This window comes from Eucalyptus grandis, chromosome 11 (assembly GCF_016545825.1).
Source record: "Eucalyptus grandis isolate ANBG69807.140 chromosome 11, ASM1654582v1, whole genome shotgun sequence".
Lineage (NCBI taxonomy): Eukaryota > Viridiplantae > Streptophyta > Magnoliopsida > Myrtales > Myrtaceae > Eucalyptus > Eucalyptus grandis.
Window position 1 is genome coordinate 3043164 of NC_052622.1, and position 22138 is coordinate 3065301.

Below are 22138 nucleotides of genomic sequence, written 5' to 3' on the forward strand. Positions count from 1 at the left end.
AGACACGTATGTAATTCTACTTAGTACAATGTCAAACTCTCCTCTTATGAGCAATTAGATGCTTATTCCCCGTAGCAGCGAAAGGCAAATGCCATCACCACAGGCTGCTCCAAATTAGGTGCTGACTAGTACGCATGTCCGATGCGTCTATATTCTCGGACGTGAGATGTCAACCCAACCTCGATGTTATATACGAAAAATCCCGTTCTGGCACTCCACCTTGACCAGCTAGCAGGCTAGCAGCAATAGCCATTATATGCTGCGAACGACCACTAAGGACTTCGCAAGCTCTCTCTCTGTATCTCACCATAAACCTGTTCTCTTGAACGGCCAGTGCGAGATGCCCTTTACTTATTTCCAAAGAAAAAAATGCCAAACAACCAATCCAATCTTATCCGACTTCACATCATGCATGGCTGCCGCCTCAAATCATGTGAAATGGATTCCAAGGGGTATAGATGAGTAAATTCAATCTTCCCAATTCACAATGGAATAGATGAACCAACTCCAGGCAAGAATGGCGAACTTTCCATTTACTTCACTAATCATCTGGCAGGTGCCAAATATAATATAAGCCAGAGAGCAAAAAGCTGATCTGGATATCGCCATGTGGTCGGGAAGCAGCCAGCCCACAGCATCAAGAGCATTGAAACCATATGATAAGTTAAAAGCAAAAACGCACGAGTAGAAAGGGAACAGATGAAAAACATTGTCTTGGCAAAAATGACATTCTTGGAAGTACAAGAATTTAGATCTTCCGGTTTCAATAGTCCAAATCAAGGAAAATTTCTAAACTGCTAGCGGACTATTCAGATTGTAGTTGCACAAGAGAATTCCTCATTTCTTCTTTTCACCACCTCCAGCAGACCTGCACCAAAATCCAAGAGATTATCTCACTGAAACACATTAAACAGAAAAAGATCTCCATGAACAGTATGCATTTGTTGGTTTACCTCATCTTGCGGAGGACATTAGACATCTCCTCACGCTTCTTCTTTGCCCTCTTGTGGGTGCCCAGCTTTCTCTTAGCCACCTTCAGAGCACGCTTGTCCTTTCCGACTTTTAGAAGCTCAGTGATCCTTTTCTCGTATGGTGCAAATCCAGCAACTTCCCTGATCAAGCTCCTCACGAAATGGACCCTCTTGCTGGTTTTCTAAAAGACATAAAAGGAACCAAATCATACATAGGAAGCAGATAATTCAATTATTCCTACCCTACAATAATTGCCCAATAGAAGTAACTTATGACCTCTGCTTTTGCAAATACTACTTAAGGGACAGAAGATAAGAGAACCCTCCAGTATGCTCGACATAGGAAGCAGAATATTCAATTAATCCTACCCAAGAGTTATTGCCAACAGAAGTAACTTATGACCTCTGCTTTCGCTCATACTACTTAAGGGAGAGAAGAAAAGAGACCCCTCCAGTATGCTTGAATGTAACGATTTAATTTTGAAGTGGAAACCAAGATTTCACCATTGAAATTCAGTGGAGTAAATTATGACTATTGCAATTTTGAGATAGAAAGACCTTAACACAGGTTATTATATAAACGTGCATCTTTTATAATATATGGAAGACAATAGTCATATTTTGCAAGCCACCTACAGTATTGGGCACCAGCTGCACAACATATTTTCACTAAACTAGAAACAGTTCACAAGGTTTAGCCAACGGCGTGAGTGCACCGGCCTACTAAACAATTTCTGCCAGAACTTAACTCCACGAGAGAAACTAGTTTCCCCCTTATTAAACTCTCTCTACAAAACCCCTAAAACTAGATATGAGGGCATCTCTTCTCAAAGATAAACCTCTCTCAATCATCAACAAGTTTTACAAAGGAAAACTATAAGGGGCAACAAATGCCTATGGTCAATCTCAGGGTCCTCAAAATTCTCTTCTAGGGAGACAAAACCGACAACAAAAACCGCATCTTTCAAATTGCGTCAATGAAATGCACATGCCTCGGTACCAAAACAACAGAAAGGGAATCCACGCACTGGTCAATTGGCATAGAGATGCAGGATGCACTTACCCCTTTACGGTCGCTGGGACGGGGAGCGAGTTCCTTCTTGGTCACGATGTGGCCCTTGTTAAGGCCCACGAAGAGGCCAGTGCTGGGCTGCTTCGGAGCCATTTCCTACTCATCAAAAACGACGAACCCCACGTATTAACGCGCGCTTGTAGAACCAACCACAATCGAAATTTGCAAACGCCGTGACATACCATATAGAAAACTAAAACCGTAGATATTACGACAAGCAAGCACAAAAAAAAAAAAAAAAAAAAAAAAAAAACATAAACAGAGGCAGCAAAGAAAGAAAAACAAGAGCAAATAAAAACAGGTGAAGAGTTGCAAAGAGAAGCTTTTGCCATGAAGTGCCATGACGAGACATCGCGAAGGTGATGCGTTGAATAATAGAGAGAACAGATCTCATTAACAAACGGCACAGAGCTCTCGAGCTTTCGATCTTGGGAGAGATTTTACCTTCTGGGCGGGCGGCCTGAGGTTCTGAGACGGTCGGCTGGAACGAAGGAGGAGAAGAACTAGGGTTAGACGACGAGCGTTCGGTTTTATATATCCGCAGAAAGGACGAGGACCATAAGGAGCGAGGGTAAAGTCGTCATTGCCTATTGAAAGTTCACACTTCACAGCTCAAAAGGCACTTCGGCCTAATTCCCCAAAAACCAACCCCCTCCTCCGCAAAAAAATAAATAAATAAATAAATTCGGTTTAGATCCAATTTTATGCCGAAATCTACTTTTTCTTTAAAAAAATATATCTAAACTTTAGGTCCAGTCAAAATCTGTCCTGAACCTTTTATTTGTCAAGACAAAAACAGTTTTTTTGTCCAATAAAAAAATCACTAAATTTTAGTCTAGTCCCAAATTCACCCCCAATAGCTCTATATCAAAAAATTACCATTAACCGTCCCTAATTTTCATATATAAGGACGATTTCATTTTAGAGATAATTTTCTAGGATTTGTTATTGAAGTGGAAGTGCCTCATCAAGTTGGAATAGGATCACGAGGTAAATTTGAGAATAAATTGAAAGCTTGTGATTTTTTTAGACCGAATAAAATTCGGTATAGATTTGGAACTATATCTAATGTTGGAAAGATTTCCGAGACAAAAAAAGGTTTGGGATAGAACTAAGATTAAACCAAAAGTTTGAGATTCTTTAGGAAACTTTTCAAAACACCTATTAGCCATTATTAAGTATGAAAATTCGTGTATTTTTGGGGATTCACTACATAACACACATATAATGTGAGCAGGAAGAAAATATTAACATGATACGATTATATAATAGAATTAGTCCAATTCGAAGTTATCAACATGAATGAGATAAATTAATAATTTTCTCAGGTCACACAACATAAATGCAATACTAATTTCTCAACCAAGCATTCTTCACCTAAGGTCACATGACAACATCATTCCACAATATGAAGCTCGACAAAGTGTCCAGCCTTCTAATTGAACGCTTGTGAGTCTCGTGGCGATGTGGTCTTGCCCAAGGTCACGCAACCCTAATGTCACATCACTTGAGCTCGCTCAGTCAAACATCATATCACTTTATTAACATCTTGATATTACTAGGATGGTGGAGGAGAAATCGCTAATAATTCAAAAGTTTAAAAAAGTTTTAATTTATTTGGTAAGAAAAATCTTCAAATGGGTAAAAATGAGCAACTCATTTACCAACCTTATCTCTTTTTAGTCGTCGAAAATATTATATTGTACCAAAAAAGGATATATTTCCTTTTCCTTCGTTTTACTAAGCTTCCTCCGGACTCATCCGAAACTTTTGTTCTAAATGGACGAAAATGCCCATGAACTAGGCTCAGAAGGACAAGGGCATTTATGGGCATTTCCGGGTAAAGTGGGGAGCGTCGTAAGAAAAAGAAAGACAGTTCATCCCCCCCAATTTCAAATAGCACCAAACGGCTACTTCCCTACCAATCCTTCCCCAAGAATTCTCAGAGGAGGTCGTCGGCTCTCCCGAATTCGCTCCTCAAACGCTCGAAATTCCCCCCGGAAAATCTCTCGAATCCTGCATCTCTCTCTCTTTCCGGCCTCGATTCCGTCGGCTGTTCGATCGCGCGCGCGCTCCGGGGTTTCGGTCCGGTCCGATTGTCGTTGTCGCGGCGGCGGAGGAGAGAAGACGGGAGGATGAACTCGAAACCCTGTATGAAGATCCGAGTCGTGGCGAGAATCAGAGGCCACGGGGATCGGGAGGCCAAGCCTTGGATCTCCGTCCACAGGCCTAACGGAGAGGACTCGGAGACCGTCGCCTTGTCTTTCGACGCTCCGTCTGCTAGGTTACTCTCTCTGTCCCCGAGCTCGTGCGTGCCGATTTTTTCACTTTTTTTTTTCTTTTTTTACCTTTTCTGGTTGCGGTTTTTACGTTTCCTGTGCGTGTGTTGATGGAAGGAAGCTAGGGAAGATTAGGAGTGTTTACTCCGCGACTGCTCTGTCCGGATTGGGGTGCGGTGGGATCGTGTGGATGATGTTGATTTTCTCCTGTTGGATTGCTGAGGCGAGTAGACGTAATTTGTGCGCGGACATACACACGCGTGTATGCGCAGAACTATTGTCGTGTTTTTTCTTTTCTGGATAAAGTCGTTTTTTTTTCGGTGGGAAACGAGAGAAGATGGGAATTTATGAGAGAGAAGTAATGTTTACATATCCTATCTAATGTCCATGAACTTTTAGCATGTGTTAAGAAGAGAAGTCCAGCATTTTGGATTTCCAGTACTGGGATTTTGCAGATAATGCTGAAATAGCCTGTCGATTCCACTTTCTTCGGGTAATATGTGGGCTTTAGATGGCTAAATCGCCCTTATTTTGCAGTAAAAAAGAATCCCATCAAGTGCACTACTGCTATGAGCCTAATGAAGACAATGATAGGATATACATTAGAGAGATCAAGCCTTTTATATCGGAAGTTTTTGACGGTCATAATTTCACTACCATTGCTTATGGGGCTAGAGGCAGTGGAAAGACATGCTTAATTCAGGTTAGATTTGATAACTTTGATCTTTTCGGCAAATATTATTCATGAATCTCAGTTCTAGCGTATGCTGTGGTTATTGATAAGTCTATCTTTTGAAGGGCTCGGGGGAGAGTCCGGGCTTGGCTGCACTAGCCATTGAAGACATTACCCAAATGGCTGAAAGAGCGGAGAGACTTGTTGCAATATCTTTTTATGAGATTTACCAAGACCAGGTCTATGATCTGCTGAAATCAGATAGGGCAGCTGTTTCGATACTTGAAGATGCTCAAGGAAAAATCAAATTGAAAGGGCTTTCTCAGGCATGTCCTCTTTGTAACTAGAGAAATAGTTTGAAGGACTTCAAAGAGACATCTTATGAATCAGTGAGTTGATGTTGGCCAACTTCATTTCCTGATTCATGTTCCATAATGTTCAGGTTCCCATAAAGTCTAGCTCAGAATTTCGCAAGCTTTATTTTGGTGGTTGCAATTCTACCAAGATAGTCAACAAGTTGGCTAATGAACTTCCTAAAAGAAGCCACAGGGGCTTAATCATTCACGTCACATCACCTGTTGAGAACACGGATGCACCTCCTGTTGGCAAACTGAATTTTGTTGATTTAGCAGGTTTGAATCATGCTTTTGTTGAAATCCCCATGTCCTTCGGCAAGTATAAACTCTGCTTCCCTTTTGACTTTGTCTTTATCAGGATATGAGGACCCTCGCAGGAAAAGTAAAGATGGCCTTAGCTTTGTGGAGAAGAATAAAATCAACAAGTCACTATATGCACTACAAAATGTTCTTCATGCATTAAATGCCAACGAAAACCATGTTCCTTTCCGGGAAAGCAAAGTTACTCGCCTGTTGCAAGATTCACTCGGAGGCTTAAGTAATAGGCTCACAGTCATAGCTTGCTTGGTGAGCCTGGTTGCTTCTTGTTTACATGTCTCATTTGCATTATTTACTTATAATATCTAGTCAATAGTCAATTAATCTTGCTTAATTTGCTTCAACAGAACCCATTGTTTTGCCAAGATTCCATTTACATTGCCAGTTTAGCTTCTCGGACTTGTCGAGGAAGTCATCATATTGTCATGGAATCTGCAAAGAAGAGCAAAACTTTGGAAAAACCAGTAGGGATACCCTCATCTAAGGTTAGAATCTCACAAAGTGCTTCTGGTAAGCAAATTAGATCGCGGGTTCATCTTCTTCAAAAGAATGCCAGTTGTAAATCTGCCGTGAAGGGAAAGTAAGTTGAAGTTTTCCATTTTTTCCTTATGATTGACTAGAATCCATATTGTTTTTTATTCACTGGGTATACATTTGACTTTTCTTCTTGCTGTGAAGGAAATTATTTGGCGAGAAAAGTGGCCTGGATAATGATATGAAGGTATTTGACCACCTCTTTCATATGTAAAAGAATTAGTTAGTTACTTTTATCAAAACTGGCAGTAGAACAAGAATGGCTCATTTATGCCAAGAGAGAGGCACTATCTATTTGTTGACAAGAATGTTTAAGAATCGCCTCTCTAATGAGCATTTTGGGTCTTGAATATGGATTGAAGTCGACTTAACCACTTCTTCTAGCCAATAAAGCTTTGGTTTATGTCTTGAGCAGGCAAGCTCAGACTCAGCTGTTGCTTCAACCGTTAAAGCTGGAGCACAAGAAGAGGTCACTTCTTTCTATATATTTCTAACAATCACATTTCTTGAGACACAATTGTTTCCTTATCTAGTATTTTCATATATTGCAGGAAACTTCTATATCTGCTGTTGCTTCATCTTTTGATTCTTTGACGCATGGAGATGTTAGTAATCCCAAATCATTTAAGGTTTGAGGTTAAAAGTGTGTTGTTTTATAACTTGGTTCATGTCCTGATATTTTCAGGAAAAGTCCGGCTTAAATGTTACCGAGAGAATGGTCTCGTCAGAGAAGGTAATTCAGTTTTTGCTTCTCTTTTTTTTTTTTTTTGTGTCATATTTATTTATTTATGTTATTTGTTTTTAAAAAGTAATGATAGATTCCCTTCTCATCAGCAAACTTCCTCTGCGGTGTTGGAACATACCTTGGAAAATACTCTGCCACCAAATGTGGTAATCAACACGTGGACATTGTCTTTCAGAAATTCTTAGAAGAAAAAGATATATACGTGCATTCCCTTTTGTGTTTTAGGATGTTTCTCAGCTGTGTGAAGAAAATCAAGAGGAGGTTAGCTCTAATCTCAGTTGCAGCAAGGAAGCATTTCCTCTTCCTAATAGAGGTACAAATGCATCTTCAACTGAAAGTATTCAGTTATAATTTCCCATGTTTTGATAGTTCGTTCTTTGAAAACGTGCAGGTAGCATGGGCAAGGAAAATTTGCAATTTTCCATCAATGAAGATGGATCGCCACCATTGAGTGCCAGATTGCAGGAGCTATCAAATAGCTTGAAGTTATTGTACTCCTCAACTCCATGCATAAAGATGCCAAATGAGAACGTGGAAGCTCTGGAGCCAAAAACTCCAATAATTGACTCAAATGTCCAAGGAAATGAGAGAAAAGACATTGCTGGCGTAGATAGTCCTTTGCCAGCTTCTAGGACATGCTACCCAGGAACAAAGGTCACATACATCAGTTCTCTCTAATAAAGAAAAAGAGCGTATTTCACTGTTTAAATACTGAATTTTTGTTTTGCTGATTCACCTTCTTAAATTTTTTCATGCAGAATTCCCTCGTTCAAGAATATCTAAGGATTTTCAACAGTGCTAGCAAGTGAGTAAACTATACATTTTTTTTTTTTTTTTTTTTTTTATATGAAAAAACTTTACATTAGTGGAAACTACTCGAGCCAGGAAACAATTTTGAAATTAGAAATGCACAACATGTCAACTATTGGGGACAATTTTTTTTTTCACTGCATTTTAGAAAAGTGGTCTTATGCTTGTCTCCATTTTTTTTTTTTTTTTTTTTGTCAGGGAAGAGTTGAAGGGACTACGGGTGAGGAGCTTATTCTACAGAAAATGATTATTCAAAAATTTTCCAAGTAATTTACATGAAGTTAACTTGTTAATTCAGGGAATCGGAGAGAAGAGAGCTACCTACATTATTCAACTTCGCGAAAAATCACCGGAGCCATTCAAGACTGTAAGTACATTTTATTATTGCAAAAGTTCATTAAAAAATTTGTGCTTGCGCATTGTCTGTATATTTATGTTGATGCTCCAGTGAACCATTTCTTTGGTTTGGCCAAGCATTGTCTTTCAGAATTCAAAGTGATTTAATAAGTGATAATAACTTTTGTGTTTGATTTCAGCTTGATGATATAGGGAGTCTCGGACTGTCAGCAAAGCAGGTATGTTTTTCCGAGTCACCTTCGTCCTTTGTGCCAAATATGGGCAATTTTGAATCGGAGATGGAAAGATTATTAGAACGGAAGCTGATTCTACAAGTTCTCTATTCATGTCAACCCTGCAGGTGAAGAAGATGTTGGCAATGAAGTAGAGCGCACCGGCCAGCGCAAGATGAATCTTCTATTGGCAATAAGTGTTGCCACAAAACCGGGTTTATCCGTGCGGAGCTTCTTGCGTGATATGTAATGTGCCATGTCCTCGTATGCGATGATGATTCAGGATGCGAGGGAAAAGACGATTTATCCTGGTCATAGTGTGTTTTTGTGTACCTGCTTTTGTATAGACTGCAAGGATAACCCACCTCACTGCTGGTGTATTTTATGTGGAAAATATACTAAAATTGACATGTTAGTGTCACGATCGAGCTGGTGCATTTTATGCGGAAAGCATACCAAAATTTGACATGTTAGTGTCATGGGTAATGGTGTGCAAAAAAATCAAGAATTGCCTATACCATCCAAAATCAGGCCAAATCGGACCGCTCGGAAACGAGTGGTTCGCACGGGACCAGTCTGATTCCTAGTTCCAATTTAGTGGAACCAATGAATATTGGTTTGGTTCTCAGTTTTAGGCGTGAAACCGCCCACTCAAACTAGACCGGTGTGTGTCTATATATATATATATATATATGTGTGTGTGTGTGGACGAGTATGATCCAAGACCGTCCAAAATGATGGGGCCATATTCCATACAATGATCAGCCCACGAGCTGCCCATGAATAATCCATAAGTAACCTATGATTAATGCAAGAGTCGGCCCGTGCGCAATGTGGGGACAAGCTCGTGACTGTTCGGCTGCCTTGTATAAGGCAATCCTTTAGTTTCCCCATGGACTGATCCTATAGATCAATGGCAGGCGTTCTTTCAGCTTTCTCTCGCCCTAGGGCTTCTTGAGCTAATGTAACCTTGTAATGATTGTACATATATATAGGGGACCTTTCACCTTCAACTGTACATTATAGTTCATGAGCTAATACATTCGAGCTTCGAGCCTGCTTAGTAACTTTTATGTTTCTCCCAATTTTTGTTCTCACGAACAAAAAATCTATTTTTTTTTGTTTTCAAGAACAGATTTAGAACAAAAACAATAAAAAAAGAAAGTAACTTTTTATTCGCGAAAATAATTTCTAGAAATAAGTCAATTTTTTATTCTTTTTTTTCCTTTTGTTTTTCTTGTTGCAACCTTGGGTGGCCGCTTACCAACCACCGGCCACCTTTGGCCGGTCGCGACCATCATCGGCCGACCGTCAACCGTTGCCGACCCTCGCCCCATTGACGGCAACCATCATCGCCGCCGCTGTCTGATCATCGTCGCTGCTACCCACAGCCCACCGACCACCCCAACCACCCGACCTCCGATGACTGCCACCGACTACCGTTGCCGCTAGGGGTGAGCGTGGTTCCCGGGTAGAACCGGGAACCGGAGAACCGAACCGGAGGTTCCGGTTCTAAAGGGACCGGTTCCCCTTTTCTGGGAACCGGAACCGGCACTGGGAACCGGAACCGGTCTGGTTAGGGCTCAAAACCACCCCCCCCAATCAAAAATTCACTCACTTCTTCCACAGAATCCACACGACGCTTTTAGTTTTCACTCAGTTCTCTCTTCACCCGTCCGTTCTCCACCTCTGCTCGACGCCACCGCCGGTCGCCCTCGACGCCATCGCCGGTCTCCCTCGACGCCACTGCTGCTGATCTCTGCTCGAGGGTCGAGGCCACCTTCGCTCGCCCTCGACGGCACCGCGGCTGACCGTTTGCCCTCGACGGCACCGTCGCTCGCCCTCGACACCACTGCTCGCTGATCCCTGCTCGAGGCCAACTCCTCTCGCCCTCGACGGCACCGCCGCTAACCTCTGGCTCGCCGCTCGCCCTCGACGCCACCGCCGCTCGCCCTCGACGCCACCACTCGCTGACCCCTGCTCGAGGCCACCTCCGCTCTCCCTCGACGGCACCGCCGCTGACCTCTGGCTCGCCGCTTGCCCTCGACGCCACCGTCGCTCGCCGACCTTTGCTCGACGCCACCGCCGCTCGCCCTCAACGCCACCGATGACCTCTACTTGGCGAGCCACTGGTGAGTGGTGACCTCTGCTCAAGCCACTTCTTGATGTTGTTGTTCGTAACTATTGTTCAGCGTCTTCTGTTCTTTTTTGTCCCGTTTCGCAGTTTCATTGGTCATCGTCCCCCCCTTTCTTCATCTCTTCTATTGTGTCTCTACTGTTCGTAACTGTTGTTCAGAAGGCTTAAGTAGAATTGGTTTCTTGAGTTATGATTTTATCTGTCTTGTTTTGACTGAACTAGCCAGGAATTTTATAGAACAATCACCTATTGATTTTCAGAGTCACTGATATAAAACTAGCATAAAGAAATAACTAAAATTGCCTGACATAGAGGCAATATGCCGAATAGGTGCTTTTTTCCCTGCAAATCCACATTAATGGTATATGATTTAGTTGGACATATTATAATTGGTAAGATGCTATTTGCACAATTACTTATGATTTAACGATGATGCTTAATACCTTGTGAAGTCTTGTGAGATAACTATTTATTAAATGTCAGTGATTTGATTGATGAAAAAACCCTTGCAGGAGCTGCGCGTCAATAGTGGGTTTGGTGGCATTGCTTTGAGGTATTTAAGAATCTTTCTAATGGTTCATTTTTATGAGTGTTTTGGGGTGTTCTTGTCTTTTTGTTCAACCATTATATGTTCATGAGTGTATGAACGAGCCTTCAGTTTCTCTTTTGAATTCTCTGTTGCCATGTCAAAAAAGAAAAGAACAGAAGAAAAGTGAAGAGTTGAGAAGCATGATAAGGTTTCATCTGCTGAAAAGTCGCAACTTATTTCTAGGATGTGCACTGTTCTCTTTACCTGTAGGTTCAATTGATTGGCAAGGTTCCATCGTCATTAGTCGTTCGTCGTTTTTCTCCAACGTTTTTGTAGAGCACCAAACATCCTATCATTGTTCAGATGAAATATCTTACTCTCATCTTTCTTCTTTGTCGTGTATTCATTGTCTTCTTCTATTTCTGGTTCAATTAAAGGAGAACGGTAAAGCTGCATTTTTTTAAGACGGGGATTTGTTATGAGTTGCGTATATAGGACCCACAAACATGACACAGATGTTTCTATTCAGTAACTGTAGTACACATTTTTTGGTTGTTTACACTTGGTAACAGGGTTAAAATGTAATTGGATAAGAGTAATGTGATTGAGGGCGCAGTTCGATTCTTGGTTCTGATGTTTGATTTGAGGCATTGTATCTGATGTTGCAGCATGAACATACTGGGGCAGACACTCATGGGCCATGGCGGCTCTTGGAATGAATGCAGCCATAAGGTTGGTACTAGAATCGTAGGCCCTCGGAAAAATCTCTCTCTACATCTGAAATGGTTCCCTGGTCATGCAGTGTGAGGGTGTCAAATGAACTCGGAGCAGCTCATCCAAGAACGGCAAAGTTCTCACTCATAGTGGCAGTGATCTCCTCATTCATGGTTGGTCTGGTCTTGTTGGCGATCTTGCTTGCCACTCAGGACATATATCCGTCCCTATTCTCTAGAGATTTGTAAGGATGGCGAAAATCAGTCATTTAGCACCATCTGAAATGTAAATATGTTCATCGAAGGACAACTTGTGAAAATGTCAATTGACTTACTCAATGACAATATTAGGTTGAAAGTCAGCGACTCTAGAGTGTTATTGATTTGTGGATTGAAGTACTATCTTTCTTCTTTTGTCAACAGGAGGACTTACAAGCCTGGTGGTTGTGGTAAAGGTTGTGGTTCCAACAGTACAGCTCCTCCATGCACTGGGTAGGTGCCCTGCACCATATACTATTGAAAGTGCCTTGTATCTGTTGGCTGTACTTTATATTGTCGGATGGATTGTCTGTTTTTTCAAGCTAAGCTTGTCGGTCTTTTTTTTTTAGATACTATATTCTCTTTTTCCTTCTGCTGATCTTCTAGTATGGTCTTCTGTAGAAACTAAGTGGATTTAATCTGTTACAGGTTGATAGAGATGATGGCTCCAGTTTTCTCCAGTGTTGCCTGGCGCTGTGTATGGTATATGATTCAGGTGTGCCATTTTATTGCGTCTAGTGTTTGTCTTTTTCTAAGACATCAAAGTGTCTGCTTGTATATTGGGGCCATGTCAATCAGAAGAGATCTCTACGTCAGATAGGTAGGCATTGAGTTGTGGAAGATGATATCTTTATCGTATAGGCATTGAGTTGTGGAAGATGATATCTTTATCGTATGAGTTTGAATTTGACTTTGAATTGGATGCTGTTTGCTATGGACCAGAATAATAAAGTAGGAAACTGCCTCATTGATAATCTGTGTGTGTCTAAGATGATGATAATTATTAGTCACTACATTTTAAACTCATAGATGGTATAGGGTGACTCAGTTAGGCCTAACCTTTTACAGAGGCAGATTGGTTACTCACCACTGTGTGCATTCTTAACTTTTCTTAACAGAATGATTTGATCCATGCTTGGGGCCTAGACACACAACTTGGTTACTGCGCTCAGCTCAAGTCAATTTAACTTTCAAAAACACTTCGAAGTTTCTACATGCATCCATATATCCAAAAGAGTTTCCTCATGTGCCTTACCGTAATAGCAAGCTCACTCAATTTGTTTATTATTGCTTCTAAAATGCTGTTTGTGTATACTCTTCGATGAATGAGAAGTTTGTTTATTATTCTGCATTCATTTCCATTTTTTTTAGACTAAAAAGGAAAAAAAAAAAAAAAAAAAAAACTTATTGGAACCTGGAACCGACCTCGGAACCTGTGACAGGGTAGGTTCCAGTGGTTTTGACAGGCAGGTTCTAGGTTCCAAAAAATGAGGAACCTGTACTCGAGGGTAGGTTTCAGGTTCTAAGCGAAACCTGTAAGGAACTGAGAACCGCTCACCCCTAGTTGCCGCCGCCAACCGCCCATGGTCATCGCCCCTTGACCGTCGTCATGGCCGCCACCCGCCGCCGCTCGCCGGCGACAGGCGACGGCGAGCGGCGGTTGGTGGTCCGTAAATAAGAATAAAAACAAGTAAATACAAAAAATAAAAATCATATCAAACACATTTCTATTGTTTTTTTATTTCAAGAATATAAATTTTGTTTAGTTGCCAAATGCCTTATTTTACTCAAAGAATTTTCCGTAGTAGAAATAAAAAAGAACTATTTCCGAAAGGAAAGTGTTTCGTAGCCAAAAAACGTTATCATGCACACCCTTTGTCTTTGACATCAAATCAAAAGTCCCAAGACTCCCTCACCCCAGCACTCGAATAGTGCAACGTACCAGTCAGCCACGGATGTCAATAACATAACAATTGAAACAACAGAAACAAAATGGAAAGAAGAGCATTGCAAAAGCAATAGAAGAAAAGGCTACGAAAATGTCTAAAACCACATCCACATTTGCAAAAGAATAGTGACTTTATTGGAAAAATGTAAACTCCATGGCTAATGTCGTTGAAGAAAGCCATAAGAGGCCAATGACGAAGAAGCAAATCTGGTATGAAAACATCATGACATCATCGACAAAAAGAACGACTTGTCCCTCTGTATGTGCTCGGCCAAATTGTGTAAGAGAAAAGAAAAGGGATCATTATTGGAATTGACAATTCCTAGCAAGCACATGATCCGGCCAAAGATCATGTATAAACTACAAACCAACCCAATAAGAGAAGTAAACAAGATACATAAGCAGCGTCTGCTTAAACTGCACATCAAAACTTCGAAATACTTCCACTTCTTTCCCGGGTTCTCATCTTCACCTTTTCTCTGACATCCACTATGCCCACAGAACGATGAAGGGCTCTGGTGATGGCAAACTAGGTACGCATGCTGGCACACTACCCACACCAGAGTATTCGAACTCCTCTCTATTGCAAGAGCAACCCTGCATTCGCAGGTAGCTCAAACAAGAAAAGGTGGAGACAATTCTGATTACTGAAAAACAACCATCTCTCTTTCACCAATTATCTTCGATCCAAGCCTGCTCAAATCCATGAAAAACATAATCAAATGCTATTCTTTGGCAGGAGCCTTGTAGAAAAACAAAAGGGTCCAGCAAAATCTAGCTCAAAACAAAGTTGCTTCCTATATAAGTTCCCTAGCACTTAACTTCAGAAGATGTCAAAACTTACGCCACCCACACACACAGATATACTACCCTGACTCTAGATAAGTTGAGACTGGACAAGTAAATGCTAAATCACACCCTACGGTAAAAAGAGGATTCATTTTGAGAGAGAAATAAGACAAATGTAATCCATATGTATAATGGTAGAGAAGATGAGAGTAATTGAAATGATAACGAGCAGCTAAATCCATAAAGTGAAGGGGGCAAAATACCAGAGGGTAGAAACATACTTATGCATGCACAACTGGAACTAGTACCATTGATATGTACTGGCAGAAGTTTTCTTTCTGGGCGGTCCAAACACAAAATCTCCTGTATCCTCTCAGGCCAATCTGGGTTCAATCGACGGGCAAAGTCCTCTACCTCCCTACATTAGAAGCCAATCCAAATGAGAGGTGCCATGCCAGGAATGGAACATCCCACCTTTTTAAAAATATATTTACAAAAAAAAAAAAAAAACCTACTATGTACTCATCATTAGAAAGGATCCCTTCTTTACTCCTTCATAAGGGTCATGATATATACCATCACACCCAACCCACAGAGTAAAAAGATCTTCACAATAAACTTGGTCTTTAGTGTGCATAAATGAAGTTGTAAGGGAAGGTAAGTCACTCAAGAAGGAAAACAAGCACAGATTTAATTAACAATCATATCTTCGCTCAAAGCTACGCTATAAGAGCAGCAGCTACGCTATGAAATTAACAATTAAAGCACAAATCTTTTTCTGCAACTCACCTATCAAGCTCTTCCCTCATTGCAGGATCTAAATCATCATCCATATAACTATCATCAAATTCAAGCTTAGGGGAAAAGGTGCCAAGAGGAAAATCTTGAAGTTTCAAAGCTTTATGAGGTGTAGCCACCTCAAGATCCTTAGCCTTACTGTGAGAGCAAGCAGTGGGCACAGCTTCCAGATCCTGAATTAGACGGAAAAGAACCAACATATTACAGCTTGTCTCCAAAATACAAAACAGATTGGATTTGCATGTCGCATGAAAACTCATCACCAACCTCATGATCACCATTCGCCTTATTTGACAAGGCATCTTTTAATGGGTCTTTTCTCCTTCTATTTTTCTTTTTGCTTTTATTGGCTCTCACTCCCTTGCCATCTGCAGACGAAATGGTTATGTCTTAAATTTGGTAGATATGGAAAAGAAGGCCACACCCACAGCAATATCTGATGATCATGCATGACATTAGATATGGAAAAAGGATTGACAGCTAATGCACAAACAATCCCAAGCATGTGAGGGCATACACCAACAAAAAATGTTCATCAACATAATATTATTATTTTTTTTTATTATGGACAAAAGCTACATAAGCGTTAACAGCCCAGAGTTGCAGCTACTTCCTGTCCACTCAATGAGTACGTTAAAATGGGCCACAATAAAATAAAATAAAATAAAAAAAAAAAAAAAAAAAAAAAAAAAAAAAAAAAAAAAAAAACAGTATCATAAAGAATGAAACCTTAAGCAGAAACAGGATAGAACATATATAACTAAATCAAAGCATGTATGAAGAAGGGCACCGTGCATTCTCATCTCAATTTACCTCCATATCCTAGACAGTGTTATCTGACATACTTACAGAATACAGGAACTCCAAATTAAACACAGTTGCGCCAAAAACATAACATCAAAGTAATTAAAGAAAAGGATATATCCACATAAACCTTTCACATGGCCAGCCAATATATATTAAAAGAGGGATCTTCCAACCCTAACTTCTAATGGTAAAATATAAGGCAAAGTTCAGGAACACAGAGAGACTAAGCCAACAAAAACATAGGCTTTGCAGATCACTTTGACAGTCCAAAAAACCAAACGCTTCAATTAAGTCTAGAATATGCACAATAAAACTGTAGTTTTAAGTCCAAATCTGTATATCCAATCATATGCAATTTCTAATATATGCCTGCTCACAGAAACCTCAATTGCAAAAGTTCAGAATCAAATAATGACTGCAGAGAAAAAAAATTCCGCATCCTAATCAAAATCAGTAACTCATCCCCCATAAAGCGTGTAGATATAAGTTTAGAAACAATCAACATGGGGAATTATATTGCCGTTCTTACAATATAGTAGATAAAAGCTAGTAATGGCAAACTGAGTTAAAACTGAGGGGCCGAGAATATTTAAGTCATACCATTCACTATCATTGTATGACAAAGTATCCATTAACATACCTCCGCTATTTATATACGTCAAGAGATCATCTACTGAACGTTCATCAACACGCTCCTCCTCAACCTCCACACTCTGGAAAATTTGCAATTCCCACTATTAGCAAGACATGCAAATTTAGGTTGGATCCTTGAGTACAGCATTGAAATTACACACATACCTTCAATTTCTCTCGCTCTTTCAACTCTTTCCTTTTTCTTGCATATAATCTATTCAACAGTCGGATCCGTGGATCATCAGTAATGTTTCTTAGAGGTTCCAACTTCTCCTCCTAAAGGACCCAAAATATTATATCACGTGACCCAAAAACTAAAATAAAACATGTATCAACATCACTGATTAACACCTCGGTGAGATCATCAGGCAAATGAAATGTCTCCCGAATCTCCTCAGGAGTTTTTCCTTCAATAATTCGAGCAAGTGCACGACTGGTTAGATCCACCAAAGGCTTAAGTTGCAGACTGTCGGCAGCAGATGTCAATTCACAGAGCTTTTTGGTATCCATTCGGATAAATCTCTCATCAAATGTTTTACGTTCCTAGACACAAAAGTCAAATCAGAACAGAATAGGATTCTTTTCTTTTTAAAACAGTCTTCCAAACGGCCTCACCCTGGGAGCTATGACCATAAATCATGTCCACCTTAAAAGAAGACAGGTGAAATGAATTGCAATACCAAAAGATGAGGAATGAATTCAATTGATATCAGACCAGACCTTATTTGAGCGCCCCGGTACTTGATGAAATCGACAATAGTCAAGAATTAAGCCCAAGATAGGAGGATTGACCCGTTGCGGAAGTACTATAGCATAGTTTTTTGAAGATCCCATGCCAGTTTGAAGTACTTCTCGGCATATCATGGGGCAGAACATGGCAACCTCCTCTTCCACTTGTTGGATTGAACCATCCGCAGTTTGGAGCCAGATGTATGACTTCATCTTGATATAAAGGAAATAAGTCTCAGTAGAGATTTTTGGGACAGAACTTAAATTCTTCATTAGAAGAAGAGGAATGAGTTTTAACAAAAGCCAAGATGAAACAACAAAAATGGCGCCTATAAGGATGTAAAAATAAAATATGTAATATGCCTCTAAAAGTTCCTTTAAAATTTGGGCTCATATATGGTTCATTTGCTTCGTTATAATCCAACATAATATCTGAATGTTGTTGTTATCACCTATCAATAAGTTGCCAAATTTGACATTTCGAGACACTCGCCCAATGATAACCGCTCCTTGTGTATTGCATTGGGTAGTGTATCCTACGATAAAAAAGAAACAAAAGTAACCTCTCCCATAAACATTTAAGATACGCACCTCGGGCTTGACAACTGCCATGGCACCTTCTGACATTTGAAGACTGAACAGCTACAACTTCTTCAGAAAGATGCACTAAGTCAAGAGTTTTACAGAAGAAATGAAGGTTTTGTAATGGTCAGAAAGATGGATGCCTGTGTTAAAGAGATAGATTTCAATGCTTCCCAATAAAACAAAATACTCATTTCACATGACATGTCTCTCTGCATCTCAACCACTGCTCCCCTTAAATACTGTCGCTGGGAAAAGCAAAAAAGCAGGGAGAAGAAACCACAAGCTGTTATTCCAACAATCAAAGGGGAAAAAAAAAATTGAGAACACGAAAAAATAACCAAGACATTTGAAAAAATATGTTCATAACAGCAAAATGAGAAGATGCATATCAAATCAGAGATATGCAAGCTTCGGACATATAAACATTCAAATCAATGCGCAGAGTCCACCACGGCCAGCATACACCTATTCAGGAACTAAAATTCCACACCACTCAGTCCATTTTGCCGCAAAATTACTTCATTTCAATCCACAGTAAGGGTTCATTTGTTTCGCAGAAAACCCACGTTTCGGAAAATATTTTCCTAAAAAATATTGATCGTTTGTATCGCTCACAAAAACATATGAACAAAGAACATTTCCATCATCCACGAAAATATTTAGGCATCAATTATTGTCGACAATGAAAACAGCTTTTGTCGACTAATTATATCAAGCGATATAACTACTCGTCTTTAGGAAAATGTTTTCCAAATCATTCTTCTTCTTTTTCTGTTGCAATGAAACGAACGGACCCTAATCTCACTGGTCGTCCTTCTCTCTTCCCATTAACAACATCCCGGTGTGGCAAATGCTGAGTAACGAGAATCCATCCCTGCGATTGAATAAAAAGCACCCTCGTACACGACAGAAATGCGCGGACCAAGATAATCCTCCCAGTTCCTTCGAAAAGCTGACTCAAAAGCGGAAAAACTATCGGCTCACTCAATCCTCCGGCACCAAACAGAAGCTAATGGCATGTAAGGCAAGCCTTCAACAGAGCGAAGACGAGAAGGAACAAAAAAAAAAAACATATATGCCCAATCCTCGAATGGAGAGACCAATCACCAAATCACAACGCCTCGACCGAAACGACGTCAATTCAGATCTCAATTGGCCGTCGAAGGGCGGACTATCGAGAACCGAGCGACGAATCGACCCTGCTCGCGAGACGGGGCAAAGCACGGCGCGCAATGCGAGAGCACCGGCGCCGGAGAGAGAGAGAGAGAGACGAGGAGGAGGTCGAACCTGTCGAAGAGACGGCGAGGAGGAGCGAGGGAGAGAGACGGTCACCAAAATTTCCGCAGGCGGGCGGGCGGGCGGGCGGGCCCGCGCTAGGGTTTGCGGTGTCGGGATTTGGGGGAAAGAAGAAGTCCTATTTTCTCTCTCTAGAAAGGCCTTGTTTTTCTCTCTCTAGATTTTTCTGTTGGAGAAGGGAGGGGGAAGGGAGGGGCGCTGTTACGGAACCCGGATTTGTGTGCTGCGGGGAGGCGGGGGGTCGATGGTCTTGCTGGTGCTGCAGGTGCTGCAGGTGCTGGTGGTGCTCGCTTCCCTCCCTCCCTCCCTGCCTCCCTGCCTCCCTCGCACGTGACGCCAATCGGGAGGGGCCGGGGCAACCGTTGCACGTGTTGGCAGTTAGGGTTTTTCTCCTTCTCCCTCCCCCCCCTCTCTCTCTCTCTCTAGTTCCGGACCGCAACCGAACCGGAAGGCCCCCATTTGGACCGGGTTCAAACCTCTCGCGTTGATCTTCTACTTCTTTTTTATTTTTTTGGAAGCTATTGAAATCGCGTGATCAACTATAGGGGTAGTCCTTTATTGGCATATGAATAGGGTGAGGATGAGCCCCTAGAAATGGAGGGAAAGAAAAAGAAGGGGGGATAAGGTCTTTTCTCCTTCTTTTTTCACTTCGAATTGAATTCGAAACCAATGTGGTGGTGCTACTGGGTGCTTTTAATCAATAGAACAGGAAGATGAGCCAAAAATCAAAACCACCAAAAGTAACAACTACCAAGATACACATAGTGATTCGATCTTTTGATCACCCATTTTTGGAAAACCATTTTTTGGGGCTTCTGCCTTACATGCCGAAAGCAAAATCTTTCATTATCTACGTGCACACTATGTCAGCATTGACAAAAAAAAAAAAATGATTCGCCCTATTGAATAAGAAGGGGGCCAAGTGCTTGTGAGCCCCCTCTATAGCAAGAGCTTGTTTGACCCCCACTCCCCTTTCCCAAGAGGGGGCCGCGCTGTCTTTACACAGCAGCCGACCAATGGCGGCAAAAAACGAACTCAGGTAAAAGGAACAGAGCTAATGTACCCATACTGACTTTCATCCCTCTCCTTACTTTATGAATTAGGGCGAGTTGCTTTCGCTCCTAAACTGGATCAGAAAGAAAGAAAGAGAAGGAAGGGAATTTCACATTCACGCTATGACCCTAATGCTTTCGATCTCTCCATCGCAGAATAGGTTGCGACACAGCAAAGCCAATTACACATTTACACATAAAGAAAGGAAACTTGTAAGGGGTATCCTTTGCCCCGTTAAAAAGTAACACGTTCCCAAATATCCTCGAAGAAGGTGCATAACATTTAGGCCACGGTAGCAAGTGTTCTGCAAGGAGCTGTGGGACTAATAGAACGGGCTCTTTGCCACGGAATCATAATAGGCTTATGTTAGCATGTCAGTTACCTCTTACCGGACCCTTCTTATCTTATTTCAGTTGTTGTGCTTTCAACAATTGCATAGTCTTCCTGACGTACTTGAGTTATAACATTTGAATTTCTCAACCATTCCACGTTCTCGAAACAGATCCTATCAAATATTTCAGGCTGGATTGTAGGAAGTGCGTGATACGTTTTTTGATTTCTATGAGAAGCTCTAGGGCACTCTATACTACATACGTACCTGTGCAAGTAAGGCGTCCGTCAGTCCTAGAAACGGTGGTGGCGGCACGAGGAGTTAACGACTGGATGTGATGCAACCTAGGGATCACCCGGCAGCTCTTTTGCTCTATAGGGGTAGGGGGCATAGCACAATTCTCACTAGAGGAGGCTTGGTTTGCCCGAGTGACTAATCCTGCCATAATATACTCCTACCTATAGCACCGACAATTGAAATTGAGCATACATACGACGATCTTCATGCATGAATAGCCGAGAGGAAAGAAAGGGCGGTAGATGGTAATGAAAAAGGGCGCTGTGTCTGGACGGACTATTTAATAGTCCTTTATGGACACCCTAACTTCACTGCAATTACGTTGAGCAATAAGGATCGTGATTACCTGAATCACGAGTATTATATACTATGTTACGATCACCTCATACTGATAAAAGGTCCAGAGAAAAATTTAAAATGGAAATCAAGAAATCATTTCTAGATCGATACAAACTTCTATGTTGCAAAAAATTACTCAATCGAACCCTTCGATAAATCGCAATTTCAAGACGCCTAAGAGACACGACCAAAAAAGAAAATGAAAAACGCCTTAGGGACATGCGATAAGTAGCTAGGAATATCATTAGAGGGGGGTGAAGAAGTAATTTCAATTATTTGTACAAAATAATGCGAAAATAAAACCAATAAAGGTAATGTGAATGTGATCGTAAGAATTAAAATTTGAATATAACTAGAGAACAACAATATCCAGTGGTTCTGGCAATGAACATGATTAGGGATACAAAATAGAGCACATAGGCTACGTTTGGTCGTCCGGATTTCTAATCGGAATACGATTGGATAGGACATGATATAAAATCCTGGGCTTTTTTCATATCTTGTCAATTATTTGGTAAATCGTATTAAAGTCGATATATTTACATCATATAATGTATATTTTTTTATATAAATGGCATGTCATTATAAATGAACCTAAATGCTTTTTTTTCTTTTTGGTAAGTAAAATGAACCTAAATGTTCATAAATGAAGATTGTGAAAATCTCTCGTAACACTATTCATTAATTTATTTTTATTTTATTTTTCTCTTTTTATATAATTTTCTTTATTATTTATTTTTTCCACTTTTATCATTATTTAATAAAATTTTATCAAATAGTAAACTATA

General features: G+C 40.7%; 4 protein-coding genes across 11 annotated transcripts; 2 read left to right on the top strand and 2 right to left on the bottom strand.

Annotated features, from left to right (window-relative positions):
* Nucleotides 1-642: 642 nt before the first annotated feature.
* On the bottom strand, nucleotides 643-2630 carry LOC104424428 (60S ribosomal protein L36-2). Its single transcript, XM_010036848.3, has 4 exons — nucleotides 2488-2630; nucleotides 2035-2139; nucleotides 954-1153; nucleotides 643-868 (listed from the first exon to the last, which is right to left on the bottom strand). The coding sequence occupies exons 2-4, from the start codon at nucleotides 2134-2136 to the stop codon at nucleotides 838-840; spliced, it is 333 nt and encodes a 110-aa protein (XP_010035150.1). The 5' UTR covers nucleotides 2137-2139; nucleotides 2488-2630; the 3' UTR covers nucleotides 643-837.
* A 1298-nt stretch (nucleotides 2631-3928) lies between these two features.
* On the top strand, nucleotides 3929-8748 carry LOC104424429 (kinesin-like protein KIN-10C). Its single transcript, XM_010036849.3, has 18 exons — nucleotides 3929-4327; nucleotides 4860-5025; nucleotides 5121-5321; nucleotides 5438-5627; nucleotides 5710-5918; nucleotides 6017-6249; nucleotides 6348-6390; nucleotides 6619-6672; nucleotides 6755-6808; nucleotides 6889-6936; nucleotides 7038-7094; nucleotides 7174-7261; nucleotides 7340-7602; nucleotides 7707-7753; nucleotides 7957-7978; nucleotides 8057-8125; nucleotides 8295-8333; nucleotides 8456-8748. The coding sequence occupies exons 1-18, from the start codon at nucleotides 4179-4181 to the stop codon at nucleotides 8480-8482; spliced, it is 1959 nt and encodes a 652-aa protein (XP_010035151.2). The 5' UTR covers nucleotides 3929-4178; the 3' UTR covers nucleotides 8483-8748.
* Nucleotides 8749-9950: 1202 nt separating this feature from the next.
* On the top strand, nucleotides 9951-13096 carry LOC104429290 (protein DETOXIFICATION 34). Of its 5 annotated transcripts, XM_039304223.1 has the most exons (7): nucleotides 9951-10459; nucleotides 10977-11017; nucleotides 11662-11725; nucleotides 11796-11951; nucleotides 12130-12198; nucleotides 12394-12460; nucleotides 12864-13096. In XM_039304223.1, exons 3-7 carry the CDS (start codon nucleotides 11694-11696, stop codon nucleotides 12930-12932), a joined length of 393 nt encoding a protein of 130 aa, XP_039160157.1. In that variant the 5' UTR covers nucleotides 9951-10459; nucleotides 10977-11017; nucleotides 11662-11693; the 3' UTR covers nucleotides 12933-13096. The 5 variants fall into 5 exon arrangements, 2 of the variants coding, with proteins under 2 accessions (XP_039160157.1, XP_039160156.1); XR_005547348.1 differs by lacking the exon at nucleotides 12864-13096 and having other exon boundaries at nucleotides 11796-12027; nucleotides 12394-12719; XR_005547349.1 differs by lacking the exon at nucleotides 12864-13096 and having other exon boundaries at nucleotides 11796-11992; nucleotides 12394-12719.
* Nucleotides 13097-13805: 709 nt separating this feature from the next.
* LOC104424431 (SKP1-like protein 21) lies at nucleotides 13806-19579 on the bottom strand. 4 transcript variants are annotated; one of them, XM_010036852.3, is made up of 10 exons: nucleotides 19322-19579; nucleotides 18041-18279; nucleotides 17441-17662; nucleotides 17072-17263; nucleotides 16886-16996; nucleotides 16728-16800; nucleotides 15548-15648; nucleotides 15272-15453; nucleotides 14791-14900; nucleotides 13806-14386 (listed from the first exon to the last, which is right to left on the bottom strand). In XM_010036852.3, exons 2-10 carry the CDS (start codon nucleotides 18074-18076, stop codon nucleotides 14370-14372), a joined length of 1044 nt encoding a protein of 347 aa, XP_010035154.2. In that variant the 5' UTR covers nucleotides 18077-18279; nucleotides 19322-19579; the 3' UTR covers nucleotides 13806-14369. The 4 variants fall into 4 exon arrangements, with proteins under 4 accessions (XP_010035154.2, XP_010035153.2, XP_039161387.1 ...); XM_010036851.3 differs by having other exon boundaries at nucleotides 14764-14900; nucleotides 19322-19577; XM_039305453.1 differs by lacking the exon at nucleotides 19322-19579 and having other exon boundaries at nucleotides 14764-14900; nucleotides 18041-19087.
* Nucleotides 19580-22138: the final 2559 nt, after the last annotated feature.

What these genes read in the sequence shown, in the direction of transcription:
- LOC104424428 (XM_010036848.3), bottom strand. Translation starts at nt 2,136, where the DNA reads ATGGCTCCGAAGCAGCCCAGCACTGGCCTCTTCGTGGGCCTTAACAAG. An exon ending in GTCCCAGCGACCGTAAAGGG is followed by an intron (nt 1,154 to 2,034) that starts GTAAGTGCATCC and finishes TATGTCTTTTAG; the next exon opens with AAAACCAGCAAGAGGGTCCA. An exon ending in AATGTCCTCCGCAAGATGAG is followed by an intron (nt 869 to 953) that starts GTAAACCAACAA and finishes ATTTTGGTGCAG; the next exon opens with GTCTGCTGGAGGTGGTGAAA.
- LOC104424431 (XM_010036851.3), bottom strand. Translation starts at nt 18,076, where the DNA reads ATGTCAGAAGGTGCCATGGCAGTTGTCAAGCCCGAG. An exon ending in AAGAGCGAGAGAAATTGAAG is followed by an intron (nt 16,801 to 16,885) that starts GTATGTGTGTAA and finishes CAAATTTTCCAG; the next exon opens with AGTGTGGAGGTTGAGGAGGA. An exon ending in ATGAGGGAAGAGCTTGATAG is followed by an intron (nt 14,901 to 15,271) that starts GTGAGTTGCAGA and finishes CTTCTAATGTAG; the next exon opens with GGAGGTAGAGGACTTTGCCC.
- LOC104429290 (XM_039304222.1), top strand. Translation starts at nt 11,694, where the DNA reads ATGGCGGCTCTTGGAATGAATGCAGCCATAAG. An exon ending in GGAATGAATGCAGCCATAAG is followed by an intron (nt 11,726 to 11,795) that starts GTTGGTACTAGA and finishes CTGGTCATGCAG; the next exon opens with TGTGAGGGTGTCAAATGAAC. An exon ending in ACAGCTCCTCCATGCACTGG is followed by an intron (nt 12,199 to 12,393) that starts GTAGGTGCCCTG and finishes AATCTGTTACAG; the next exon opens with GTTGATAGAGATGATGGCTC.
- LOC104424429 (XM_010036849.3), top strand. Translation starts at nt 4,179, where the DNA reads ATGAACTCGAAACCCTGTATGAAGATCCGAGTCGTGGCGAGAATCAGA. An exon ending in GAATTTTGTTGATTTAGCAG is followed by an intron (nt 5,628 to 5,709) that starts GTTTGAATCATG and finishes TGTCTTTATCAG; the next exon opens with GATATGAGGACCCTCGCAGG. An exon ending in CACCGGAGCCATTCAAGACT is followed by an intron (nt 8,126 to 8,294) that starts GTAAGTACATTT and finishes GTTTGATTTCAG; the next exon opens with CTTGATGATATAGGGAGTCT.